The sequence below is a fragment of the Armigeres subalbatus genome, chromosome 3, assembly GCF_024139115.2.
Source record: "Armigeres subalbatus isolate Guangzhou_Male chromosome 3, GZ_Asu_2, whole genome shotgun sequence".
Taxonomy (NCBI): Eukaryota; Metazoa; Arthropoda; class Insecta; order Diptera; family Culicidae; genus Armigeres; species Armigeres subalbatus.
The window spans coordinates 233100845-233114756 of NC_085141.1; the positions used below are offsets into that span (position 1 = coordinate 233100845).

A 13912-nucleotide genomic window follows, 5' to 3' on the forward strand; every position below is an offset into this window, starting at 1 on the left:
CAATAAGTCATTCCAGATGCTGAATTCAAAAATGTTTAGTATGGTGAACTTCTAGCGTGAAGGTTTTTCTTCAACTCTGCCTAATAGTTCGTTAATTGAATTCTACTTATAACGGACATAAAGCGCCAGTTGCAGTAACTAAAACTGAATGATTGATATTTTGTTATCATTTAGTATAATTTACTGCAACTAGCACATTACCATCATTTTAGTGAAATTCAAACAACGATTTGTTAGGCAGAGTTGTAGAAAAATCTTCAGATAAGAAGTTCACCATACTACACATTTTGAAAGTCAGCTTCTGGAATGAGGTAATATTGATAAACTACTAAATGATTGAACCCAAATCACAAGATGATCAAAAGATCCTTGCTTTAGACATTTTGAACGCTTTCGAGATTATAAAGTGCTCAAAGTCCTAAAGAACAATCAGTAGTCTATTTCTTTAAGAACTCAGAAACCTCTGTGATTATTCTGTAGATTCTGATTAAATTTGAAATCACCTTTTAATAACACACAGATTTTTGCCAGCTGATGACTTCATATGTTCTACCAATAATCATGGGTAGGACAATGCTTTGACTGTCCCACCCAGGGAAATTCGTGCGTAGGACATGTCCTACTTGTCCCACCCACTCCCGGGGCCACTGTTTGGCACGATATCACTTGGTATAAAACGAGGCCGCGAGCTCTATCTGATATTTTTGTACATTTCTTCTAGGAATCCTTAAAAGATTATACGTTATTATTATTATTATTATTATTATTTATTATAATTCATCCGACAATTGTCTACATGAATAAACTTAAGTGGTAAAAACGACAATAACACATTTTAACGACTAGTGAAAAATAAGAACAATTAAAATACAAACATACTGTCAAAATTTTCTTCTACGGATTTTGTTACGAAACTTTTTGGACGAATCTTCAAATTCGTAATCTGCTTCCACTACCGAAAACACTCTAATCATGGCAGAGAGAGGTTCGTGATATCCATAGGCGGTACGATGATACCTTGGTTGCAGAAGAGAGGAATTCCTTAACGATCGCTGAGGAACTCGGAAATTCAATTTTGATAACAATTCCGGGCAATCCACTTCGCCGTTCAAGAGCTTCGCGACGAATGTAGCCTGCTGAATTTTCCTCCTGTGCTCCAACGTGTCCAAATCCAGCAACAAGCATCTACTCGTATATGGGGGTAAATTATCTGGATCATTCCACGGAAGATTGAGTAAAGCTAGCCGAACAAATCTTTTTTGCACTCTTTCAAGTCGAAGAATCCAGGTAACTTCATACGGGCACCATACAACTGATGCGTTTTCGAGTATAGGTCTGACTAGAGAGCAATAGAGTGATTTCAGACAGTGAGGATCTGTGAAATCACGCGCTATCTTGGTAATAAATCCTAGATGGCGATTGGCCTTTGAGATTATGGATGTGTAGTGAAGCCGAAAATCCAGTTTTGGGTCCAAAAGAACACCGAGATCATTGACTTTTTCGACTCTGTGCAGCGTAACACCGTTAATGACGTAGTTGAAGATGAATGGCTGTTTTATGCGATGAAACGTCATTACCATACATTTTGGCACACTGATTGTCAGTTTATTGGGATTATACCATTCAACAAATAGGTCCAGAAATCTTTGGAGACGGCAACAGTCGTCAATTGTTTGAACCGTAACGTAGAGTTTAAAATCATCTGCATATACGAGTTTGCATTTAGTTCCATATCGTTGAGCAACATCATTGAAGCAAGGATGTTAACGATCATTCAGTAATTTGCGTTCGATCATTTAGTAGTTTGTCAATAACACATTCCAGAAGCTGAATTTCAAAATATGTTGTATGGTGGAATTCTAGTGCGAAGGTTTTTCTACAACTTTGCCTAATGATTCGTTATTAGAATTCAATTATTAACGGAGTTAGAGCGCTAGTTGCAGTAACTTAAACTAAATGATTGGAATTTTGGTATCATTTAGTCTAAGTTACTGAAGCTATGGCTATAACTCCGTTACTAGTGGAATTCAAACAACGAACCATTAGGCAGAGTTGTAGAAAAACCTACGCACTAGAAGTCCGCCATACAACATAATTTGAAATTCAGCTTCTGGAATGTGTTGAGCTTGAGCTTGATTGACTGCTCGTAGTTGCTACTCCATTATGACCAGATCAGCTGTTCTTGCACAGGGAACCAACAGATGTTTGCTTGGGACTAGCACACATCTTCAATGTACAAGTACTGGTGATCTCATTTGTTAGGTCATACTGGCGCCTGCCACGTCAGAATGCAAGTCAATATAGGGAAGGGGGGGAATGATGATGCAATCACTCGCCCACTGCAAGCCGAATATACCTCTGCACTTGCCACGAGTTCATGCGGAATTTGTTGGAATTTCTGGGTTAGGTTGGAGAGGCAGAGGTCCGTCTTGGTTAACGAGCTGCCAATGTGATAGATAGGAGAAGGTAACTGATGGAATTTCTAATTGGATGTAGGAAACGAGCTCTATAGTTCGTTTCCAATTCTATCAGATTACTGATAGAATACTCAAGTTGAAGGTATAGGGATAGTAATGGAAACGGTATGGAAGTCCATTTCCAGTTCTAGCGATTGCTAGAACATGAGAAATAAAGAGAAAGATACAAAGTAGGAGAATGGAACGGACCTGGGATTGAACCCACGACCTCCTGCGTATGAGGCAGAAGCAGTAGCCATATGACTACCAAGCCCGCTTGAAATTCAGCTTCTGGAATGTGTTATTGACAAACTACTAAATGATCGAACACAAATTACTGAATGATCGTTAACATCCTTGCATTGAAGAACAGCGTGAATAGCAGTGGGCCCAAATTACTTCCCTGTGGCACGCCTGATTTGTTGATGAAAGGTTTTGAGATACAGTTGTCTAGTTTCACACGTAGCGTCCTATTTTTCAGATATGAATGCAGCCACGACTTAAGCTCTACTGATGCACCTAGCTTGAACAGTTTGAAAAGCAAAATATTGTGGTCAATCTTGTCAAAGGCAGCTTTAAGGTCGGTGTAGATGACGTCTACTTGTTTATTCATTTCCATCGCTGTAACGCACGTACTGGTGAAGTCCAGCAAGTTTGTCACAACAGACCTTCCAGGAATGAAGCCATGTTGATCTGTCGAAATATAATTTTTCGTGTTGCTGAAGATGACCTGGTGTAGGATAATTTCGAACAGTTTCGATGCCGCAGATAAGCTTGTAATGCCTCGGTAATTCTTCACATCCCGGCGATCTCCAGCTTTGAACACTGGAAACATGTAGGAATGCTTCCAAATGGCGGGAAATTTACCTTGATGAAAGGATCGGGTGAAAATTGCCGCAAGAGGTTTGGCTAAGGCTACAGCACATTTGCAAAATAGAATAGCGGGAATGCCATCGGGTCCAGGAGATACAGAACTCTTTAGTTTTCTTGATGCTGCGACGACCATATCCTCTGTCACTTCAAATGTTGTTAAACTAATGAAGTTGTTAAGCTTTCCCGTGAACAATTTCATCTAGTTTTTTTTTGCCACAGGCAATTCTTTGACACATTTGAGGTCAACTTTCCCGAAGTTAAACATAAAACATGAATAAGTTACTTTATGCATTTATTTTTTATGCAATCTTTGTGAAAGTTAATCTCGAATAAGTTTATAAAAATCGATTGTGCCAATAACATTTTTATTTATGGGTAATTTACCTTCAGAGTCATTCATTTATTTTTATTATTCACCGTCTTCGGCTATAAACCGTATCGACTGCTCTAAAAATAATATAACTTAAGGACTGTATCGAACATAAGTTATCCACATTATTTTATTCGAATAAAATTGGATGAATTTAAAAAAATATTTTAAATTGCCTAGCAATATATGTTAGTTCTGTTTGTTTGTTTTATGAAAAAATATAATACTGAATAAATATTGCACTATTCCAACATTTATCCAAGCGTTTTTTTCCTAGTTACAAATCGTCATAAAATTGCTTCGTTTTAAAAAATGGATTACTTTCTGGTCCAAATTCCGGTCACTTGATTTTGATTTTCTTTTTCCGACGTGTTAGCAAACGTGTAGTATGCCCCGAGCTTGTTGACCATGAATTTTTACCTTGGCGAGGTAGATAGCGAAACGCTTGGTCAAATTATACATCTCGATGCCCTTAATACGGACCCAGGTGTCCAAAACATGAATTTCAATATCACTTTCAATTTGCGATACATCGGAAACAGGATAATTTCAGCAAACAAAAAAAATCTTATTTGAAACTTAACATATGAACATATGAACACGTCGAATGCAGTATAAACCAATACCTTCATGAGCTTTTGAGTAGTAACAATTGGAAAGTGGTTATTTTCGATACAGTCCTTAGTAGGAACATGTCATCCACATTATTCAGCACATTCTCAATCAACAGTTTTGAACGACGTGCACCACTTGTGAACCCTTAAGCATTAGCATTAGCATTAGCATTAGCATTAGCATTGTTACGGTGTAGTTCGTAGATTGGACACTAGTGATACTCATGTTTTACTTTTGAGATCCTTATCTAGAATGCTATCAGAAATCAAGAAGGGGAGTGGTCCTTGATTCCAGTCTTAAACAAAAATAACAAAAGCATGAGGATTACTACTCCTGGCCACGCCCATCTTCACCGTAACTAGGGAGAGGAAGGAAGTGTTGATGTAGTACTTACTTAACGAGAGGCCACCGACTTAGCGACACCCTCATAAGTACCACGTAGTTGGATAATGAGGAAGGTTGGGTCAGGATTTGCCTGTAGCTGGCAATTTAACCGTGGTAGATCTTACCCCGAAATACACCATGTAAAGGTGTCTACCCAGCATTACGGGTACTTGTGAACCCTTAAGCGCAGTGAAATTCTATAGTTACTAAAATATTTGGAGAAATTACTCATAGTCATCAACTTTTTCACGTAACAGCCAGAGGTGTCTACTTTCGTTAGAGTGAAGATAAAATAATACGTTTCCATAATAAAAGTAAATAATATCTAAGACTTACAGCTTGTTAAACTGATAATCATGGCTTTGGATTGGACAATCTGACAAAGTCGGATTTCCAAAAAATATGTGCATTAATTGAATTATTTCTCTCTGTGTTTTGTACATTTCTCTGAATGAAGATGCTTTCGAAGCTAATGAATAAATAATAGTCCAATTTCACAATCCGCAAATAACATCATTCAAATGTATGCCATAGCCACAAAACGTGGTTCCCCAAATGTGACGTGCCCTTTTCTCTGTTATCAACGGTAAACTTATTTTCGCTCTGACGCATCGGTTTTGGCACAGCTTTTTTTTTAACAAAGCGTAATAATTCCTTTGAAATATTATCTCGATATTTTCTTTAAATATTTCTATATTTGTCTTAATTCTGATTTTTTTCTGTCCTTTCTTTTCAGATTTAAAATTGAGATTGCAAATTGACTACAGTTTGACAGCTTCTGAACATCAACAATAAATCTATTACCGTCAGCTGTCCAGCAACAATCATCTACAACGGAATATAGCATAGCAAAACAACCCAATCGCAGCCCGAAAAAAAAGAAAGAAAAACATTTACCGTGATAGTGAAACGATTGTCGGTGCGAAAAATAAATCATCCTCCAAAGTTCATCGCGGATGTCATCGTAGCGTTCGGTTTAGTGTGAAGTGCGCGCGCGCCTATTCGGAGTGAGCTCACCAGTTTGATCCGAACAAACACGGAGACAGCAGCGGTCAGCAGCTGGCCTGCGGAGACGGATGCACATATCCCTGTTTAATCTACTGTTCGAAGTAAACAGCCAATCGATTATTACTGTCACTAACACCCTAGGTCTAAGCTAACAGATACTAAAATCCGCCTAAGTAACGAGCGACTCCTAGCGAGCAACCGGCCGACCGGATTGTACCAAGTACCAAGCCCCACATCTTAGCACGACTCGCTCCGCTCGAGGGGCGGTTGTTCGTGTTCCTTTCCCTTCATAACTAACGAACGTACTAACCGACACCCGTAGCGGCCCTCGTCCTCCGATCAGGCAGGGGCCGTGCGCTTTCATTTTTCACATCTAGTTCTAACAACCACATTCGGCCTGGACTCTAATCGAGAAAACGATCCAACCCAGGTAGAACACACGTATTGGATTTCGTTTTCTGGTTTTGTTTCGTTTTTTTTCCTATTGCGGTATGAGTTCTATCCGAAGGTCTCAGAGTTTCATGAAAATGTTCACATGTTGTACGAAAATTTAAGCGAAAATTTCATCACCAGGTTTTAATTGCTAGACACAACAAAATTGGTTATTTTTTTCGACAAATACAGACATAGAGAACTTTGGCCCACAGCTTTAAGGTTCCTAAAGGAATTTTCGGAAAAAAATCATAACCGTATTTATTTTGGATAATTCTCCAAATAAATTCATGGAGGCAGTTTTTCCCAAGTTATTTATGAGAAAAAAATCTCTGGATGATTTTTCCAAAGAATTACTGGATGGATTTCTGAAATAACATCTGGATAAATATTCCAAGGACTTTTGTAGACATATTTCCGATTCCGAGCTTCTGAAGGAAATTCCCATGGATTCAAAGAATTAGAATTTTCTGAAGGAATACTTCATAGAATTCATGGAGACTTTTCCATTAAATTTCTAAGCAATTTTGACGCAAAATGCGTCTAATATTTTGTGATATTTAAAACTTCCTGGAAACGTCTCAACTAATAAACCGCTTAACTGAAAAACTCCTCTAATATAGTTCTTACATTGCTTATTTCCGGATTCAGTTCTTATTTCCGGATTCAGAGCTCAAAATCATGAGAGTGTTGCCAAAATTGAATGGTTTTGTTGCCAAATCGAATGGGTCTATATCCTACACGGACAGATAAATCAACCCAAACTTTGAGTTCAATATACGCACTATTGAGAATATCACCCCTATTCTTGTTTACGTACGAACGCGCTTTCGAACGAAAGTTGATGCACATTCTCGTTTACGCCAGCAAAATCAAATGGGGAAACGATTCGAACGAACTGCATTCGTTCGAAAGTTTCGTTCGTCCGTAAACAAGAATAGGGGTGTATAGCAGAAAAAATTTACCCAAATTTGGGTAGTTTTCCCTTTCTTTCCCATGATTGCTATCAAAACTAGAGCAAGATGCAAACACCTCACCGAGGTTGCTCAGCCCAATAACCCAAATTTGAGTAAATTCAATATTCTCTATTTTGGGTTGATCAAGGTCCGCTTTGGATAAATTAAACTCAGCTTTGGGTAAATTGTTTACATGGGATCAAAGGCAAACTACCTAGTGCCATAAAAGTCATTTTACTCAAATTTGGGTTATTGGCCCAAACCACGGTTTTGAGTGCAAACAACCCACTTTTGGGTAGTTTTGGTTTTCAGTGTAGGGATCCTACATTCAGAGATATGCGAAAGCGGCCATCTTGAGCCAATCGAGCATTGAGAACTGTCAAAATCTGAGCGAAATGAACATCGTTATTGTTGCAGATCGAAAAGTATTGCGATTTTGGTGAAATAGATTTTATGAAAAGTTTTATCGAATAAACAATTTGTTTTGCTTTCGTAAGTAAAAGTAGTCTAGTTGATGCCTTATATCGTGTTCATTCGTATTGCTCTTTAATTTTAGCGAAAATGCACTGGTAGAGGATAGACAAAATAATTAAAAAGTGTCTTCGAATGTGAAGTCATGTGCAAGCCTAAACATGTTTCACTGCGGCAAGTGCTGGCAGCGTTTGTTTACGAAAGTAACAGCGTTGCTAAATCGTCTGGAAAAGTATTCGCACATCTCTTAATATAGGATTCCTAGTCTGTACACGAAAAAAAAAGTTTGTCGACTATTTAATTTTTTTTTCAAAATTTCGTTGAAAAGCTACTAAATTTCACTTTGAAATCCTCTAACAAAAGTATCGAACGAAAACATTAAAAAAACGGTTGCCATGTTCCAAAAATCTACGACGGAATTTATTCGATTGTTTGTCAAACATTCTTACAAAAGTTTCAACGAAAACATTCAAAACTTTCGCTAAAAATATGTTTGATTTACATTTTTGCAGAAGTTTCAAAACAAAACATTTCTGAAAGGCTTTTTAAAGCCTTAGGAAAACATACCAACTATTGCATATCAAAGAATATTGTGGCCAAATTTCATAAAATTTGGTCGACAAAAACCCCCTGCCAATAATAGAACTAAACCTGCCAAAGCCGTCTTTCCCCCTATGTCAAATTTTTATAACACATATTTTTTCTTTATTTTTAAATTGATTTTAGCTTGCTGAGGTTTTTGACACTTTTACACTGATGGTTTATTCGGCTGAAAACCATTTGGCCGAATAGGTTATTCGGACGAATATGTTATTTCGCCACAGGCAGCGATGCCATTGAGTCGGGAAATGTGGATGTGGAAAATATGCTGAAAATGGAAAGTCCTTGCGGAAAATGCGGGATATTTGAATCCCAAATTGTGTATATAGTGTACTATACACATGTGGAAGTATTGGCTGGATGGATTGAAGTGATTTGCGAGTGATTTAACTATTCGTCCAATTTGGGAATCTCGAGATCGTTCAGTAGCCGCTAGGTTGCGAAGGCCGACGGAGGTCCTTCGTAGCTTAGTTGGTTAAAGCACCAGTCTAGCGTACTGTAGGGTCGTGGGTTCGAGTCCCATCGAAGGGAAAGTGGTTACCTCCAATACATTTTTCAAATCAATATCTTCCACATAATGTACATATTTACATATGAGTTTTCACAACATTGTAAAGTCACTAGGTGTTTATTTTATTAATTCATGTATAATTATTCTATTGTAAAACCTGATAAAACATTGTTTATTATTTTAAATGCGTAGGCTTTTCCACGTACTGTTTAAAACTATATGAGGAACTATCCGGTTTTGTCAGAAGTATAATGAAAACGTTAATGAAACCAGATTTCTTTAATGTCGAGTCAAGAGCTCTTCTCGGTAGTGATAATGGAAAGCAACATGCCACCTATTCTTCGGAAGGTTCTGATACCAAGCATATCTCCGAGAGTCCTAGACGAAGCTAATTAGCCGTTGCCGTTGCAGCTTGTGGATTTTTGAAGAAGATGCTTGATTAATATTCTCTTGAAAACAACTCGAGTTTTGCCTAGAAACTTGTCGACCGTAGTCGATTATATCCGATTATGATCAATTCCAGACACACACATTTCAACAATCTCTGGTCATTTGCTGTACAAGACTAATGAACAGTATTTGGTCGTAAACCAGCATAAGGATGAAGGAAAGACTGGTATAAATATTAAAGTATTATGCCATAATAGGATCAAGAATCGTAGCTATAGTAGAAATGGTCGGGGTTCAGCCAAATCACACCAAGCGCCATCGAAAAATTACCAATTTTTCTGCTCAAACTTTCGTTTAGCAGATTTAATTGATCGCAAAACGCATCGGGTTGAGGGGTAAACCCTATAACTGAGGATATCTTACTGCAAATGTATGCTTAAATTGATATGAAACTATATCCGTTGTCCTTGTACGAACAAAATATCACAAGTCAGTCGAAAAGCCGCTTGAAGCGGTTTGGCTGAACCCCGACCAAATAATGAAATCAATAACAATTCACTGGTCAAGGTGATTTGCAGCCCTAGGCTTGCTTATCTCTGTAACATAAAGGTGTTGAAGAGAATGGATGCCAACATATTGGCAAAAGCAAAATGTTTATTCACTTAAGAGTGAAGTCAGCAGTGATTCAGTTTCATTCCAAATTTTCGACCACTTTCTAGTTTGAATCTGGAGCAAAATAGAACAAACTCGCTGGTTTCCCCAGCAGTGTTCCATTCATGTTTCTCTAATTTTTAATTAAATGAAATTATTATGTTGCTGCCAAGATAGGCGCCGTAGTTGCAAAGTAGATTGATCCGTAGATAAAATGACGCATTCATACAGCAAAACAAATGAAAAATATTTGAATCTCGTGATTCATTCGTGGTTCAAATCTGCAGAAAATAGAACTGAGCGTTATACCAGTTTAAACTTTTTGACACTTCTCTGGTATAAAAAATGAATCCCGAACAGCTGCTGGGAAAATTAATGTTTCAGATTAATTTCAAAATGACAGCCCCGAAAAATTTGAATCTCTGCTGATTTTACTTTAACGGATACTTCAATTTATTAAAAACTAGCGAAAGAAACCCTTTGCTTTGCCCGGGTGTTGCAAATGTCACAATCAACTATTTGCAACACCGCACTCTAGATCAATTTCCGTGCGTTTGTTTTGTTTTGCTCAACAGCTGACACAAATTGTATCCCAATGATTTTTCCCCGTTAAATTCACCAACTTTTTGTATATACAAACCTTGCGGATCCCAAATCGAATCGATAAGGGAAAAAATCTTGCAAATCGGTCAACCCGTTCGCGAGTTGAAAAAACGGCAGGAAGGAAATCTCAACTTATTTTTATTATTGTCCCTTGCAACAAAATGACAACTTTCGTGATCATTTTCCAAGGCTCTCATAGATGTGTAAAATTTACCCGCAGTGCAAATAGCACGTGCTATCGAAGTATTCACCGTCAGAATCCACTACGTGGCGACCAAATTTTCAAAAATATCAAAGTAGCTTTTTTTTCTGGAGGTATGTTTTTCTTAGGCTCGATGCCCACGTAGCGTCATTTCAACGCAGAGTGCACGTGGCGTCAAAAAGACGCAGGTGTGCACCGGGAAAAAGCGGTAAGGCGGCGTCACCACGCCGATGCACACTAGCGTTATTTTAACGCTGCGTGCACGTGGCGTTGAAAAACCGCTACGTGGGCATCGGCCCTTAGGCGACTATCTGGCGCTTATTTTTCTTTGTGACCAAAAATGAGCGGTGGAGTAGATTTTATTATGAGCGGTATAATATATAGAAGAAGAAGATAACTCTAGACCAACAATTGAAAAAGACGTAATAGCAAAAATTTATTTCTCCCGTTTCTTCATCTACGTACATCGACAAAGAACTGGAAAGAATAAATTTTGGCTGTTACACCCTTTTCAAATATTGGTCTAGAACTATCGATTTTTAAAATAGTTAGAGCAAAATCAGCAATGATCAGGGAATCAATATTCGTCAACAGAGTTTGTTACTGACAAACGCACCTAGCGACAAACCTTTATCAGAACCCGAACACAATATGACAAGAATCATTTGCCTTGCATGCTCTGATATTTCCGAGAATAGGATGCTAATATTGTAATCATTTTTGGATTCTCGAATATTTCCATAAAAGCAGAAACTATGATAGTATAAAACCGAAATTTGCTCTAGAAATAATGCAAAATAACGGGATGAAAAGTTAGCAACAAGATTATCTTCTTTTTTGTTGCTGACAAAATTTTTCGGATCTTTGTCATTATTATCTCCGACAAAAACAAAGCTTTGTCGTTGGTTCTCTTTTGTCGCTTGTTTCGCAAGCGCATTTCAGAATAATTGATTCCCTGGCAATGATTCAAATTGTTCGGAGCTGTCATATTGAATCTGAAATATCCATTTTTGTTTTTTTCACAGTGAGTAGCGAGAAATGAGAAATGATTAGTGACAGAGAGAGAAGTGAGACGTCTCATTTCTCACTTCTCATTCATAATTTCTCATTTCTCACTGTGAAAAGTTAGTATTGCAAAGTGAGAAGTGAGACGTCTCACTAATCACTTCGCACTTTTCATTTTTCACAGTGAGAAGTGAGAAATGAGGACAGAAAAATAAGATCTGAGAAGTGAGATGAGATGATTAGTGAGAAGTGAGACGTTCTCATTGTAAAAAATGAGTGTTGTGAAGTTAGAAGTGATACGTCTCATTATTCACTTCGGACGTTTTACTTTTCACAGTGAGAAATGAGTAGTGCGAAGTGAGACGTCTAACTCCTCACTTCTCACTAATAATTTCTCACTTTTCACTTCTGTGTGTGTGAGTCATCCTCTACCCCTCACCCAGCCGGGGGTGTTGATCAAGTAGTACTACGAATAATTTGATCGTATCTCATGATCCGTAATGGTGTCCTTTTTGTTACGAAGACTAGTACATACTACAAAAAGGAATCTCTCCTGAAGCAAGAAAGGTTTCTTCAGGAAGTGTAGGGAATGGGATGTACTAGATTCTCATAACAGGTACAGCAAAAGGACGCCCTTATTCGTATTAACTAACTCAGGGAATAGAAGATCGAGAAGAGCCACCGTTGCTAACTCAGGGACTCCCACAATATCTGCGGCAATAGCAGCAAACGATGCCCTGTACGTATTTAGTGTTTTTTTGCAATTTTTTAAATCATGAGGCAATGAAAGATAGAAAGATAAGAGAGAGAAAGACTTGCTCGCCAGTTGAGTTAATCCACTAGTACAAAATTTTATAGAAAACGATTTTAACTAAAATGTTATTGAACATTATGGTTTGACGACATGAATATGAAAGCAAATTACAACAAATATGAGTTGAGAAAAATACTGAATTATCCCGAACGTGTACTCTAATCATGGAAATCGCAATATCAGCCTATGATGCAAGCGCATCTGATCCGTGGTGAATTTATTTTATTTGACTTGCTCCTTGTTCGCATCAGGCCCGGAACCGCTGATATTTCATTATTTAAGAATGACGGCAGCTTCCTAAATGTCCAACTGCTGCAATAGGGATCCGCCAGGAGACAGACGGTGAACACGAACACGTTGGCTGATTGGATGCGGTGAGCTTGAGGACCACTTCTTCTCGATGTACCAAATGGTGACGTGATATTCAGCAGTGTTACTTTTGGATTTCACTTTTCTCATCGAAATAAAGTAAATATACTTTTCTCAAACACGAGAAACAATTGAATTTAAATATAGGCAAAAAATCACAAAAGACAAAAATATGACGGATATTTTTTTCCGCATCCCTTCCACATAACAACCTCATTTCTCACTTTTCACTTCTTACTATAAAAAGTGAGAAGTGCGAAGTGAGTAGTGAGACGTATCACTTCTTATTCCGCACTACTCATTTTTTCACAGTGAGAAGTGATAAGTTAGAAATAAGGAGGTAGAAGTGAGATGTGAGACTTCTCACTGTGAAAAGTAGGAAGAGCGAAGAAGAAGAGAAATGTTTCTCTTCGTAGTGAGAAGTAAGAACTGATGATTGAGTAGTGAGGAGAGAGACGTGAAATGACCTATTTGGCCAAATTCAACTCGGGAATAAAGGTAAAGTACTCACCAGATTTTTTTTCTGCATTTTATTCACTTTTGGTTTCTTCCACGCAAGTAGCTCGGAAACTTTCTTTCGAGGCGTCGGAATTCTTCCTTCGAGAAGCTTGGAAGCCTACTTTCAGAAGGATCAGCAACGTCATTTCAAGAGGCTCAAAAACCCCTTTCATGAGGCCCGAAAGTCTCATTTTAAAAGGCTCGAAAACCTCCGTTTGAGGGCTCGGAATTCTTTCAGCCAATCCAGAGAGTTGGAAGCTCCCTTTCAAGAGACTCGGAAGCCCATTTCAAATGGCTAGGAAATTTTCTTCCGACTGGCTCGGAATTCTTCCAAGAAGCTTGGAAGTCTACTTTCAAACAGCTCAGCAATGTCAATTCTAGATGATCAATACCTGCCTTCAAGAGGCTCGAAATACCTCTTTCATGCTGCTCAGAAGCACCCTTTTAAGAGGTTCGGAAACCTCTTTCGAGGGGCTCGGAATTTTTCTTTCAGCCAGCCCCCTTTGAAGTGGTTCGGATGCCTCTTTTCAAAAGAGTCGGACGGAAGCACCCTTTCCAATATGGTTAGAAGCCCCCTTTCAAGAGATTCGTAAGCCCCCTTTCAAAAAGATAGGAAGCTCTCATTCAAGAGGCTCAGATGCCCCTTTTTTAAAAGGGTTGGAAGCCCTCTTACAAGATGGATCGGAAACACTATCGAGGGGCTC

General features: G+C 38.3%; 1 protein-coding gene across 6 annotated transcripts in view; it reads left to right on the forward strand.

Annotated features, from left to right (window-relative positions):
* LOC134220846 (protein yippee-like) overlaps positions 1 to 13912 on the forward strand; it is a 385579-nt gene that overhangs the window by 361362 nt on the left and 10305 nt on the right. For 5 of the 6 annotated variants that reach the window (XM_062700001.1, XM_062700000.1, XM_062699998.1 and 2 more), the window contains one exon: positions 5435 to 5807. In XM_062700001.1, coding sequence (XP_062555985.1) covers positions 5775 to 5807 — 33 coding nt within the window. In that variant the 5' untranslated portion in view covers positions 5435 to 5774. Of the gene's footprint in view, positions 1 to 5434; positions 5808 to 5841; positions 6137 to 13912 lie in introns of those variants that run through there. The other variant, XM_062700004.1, reaches the window with a different exon arrangement.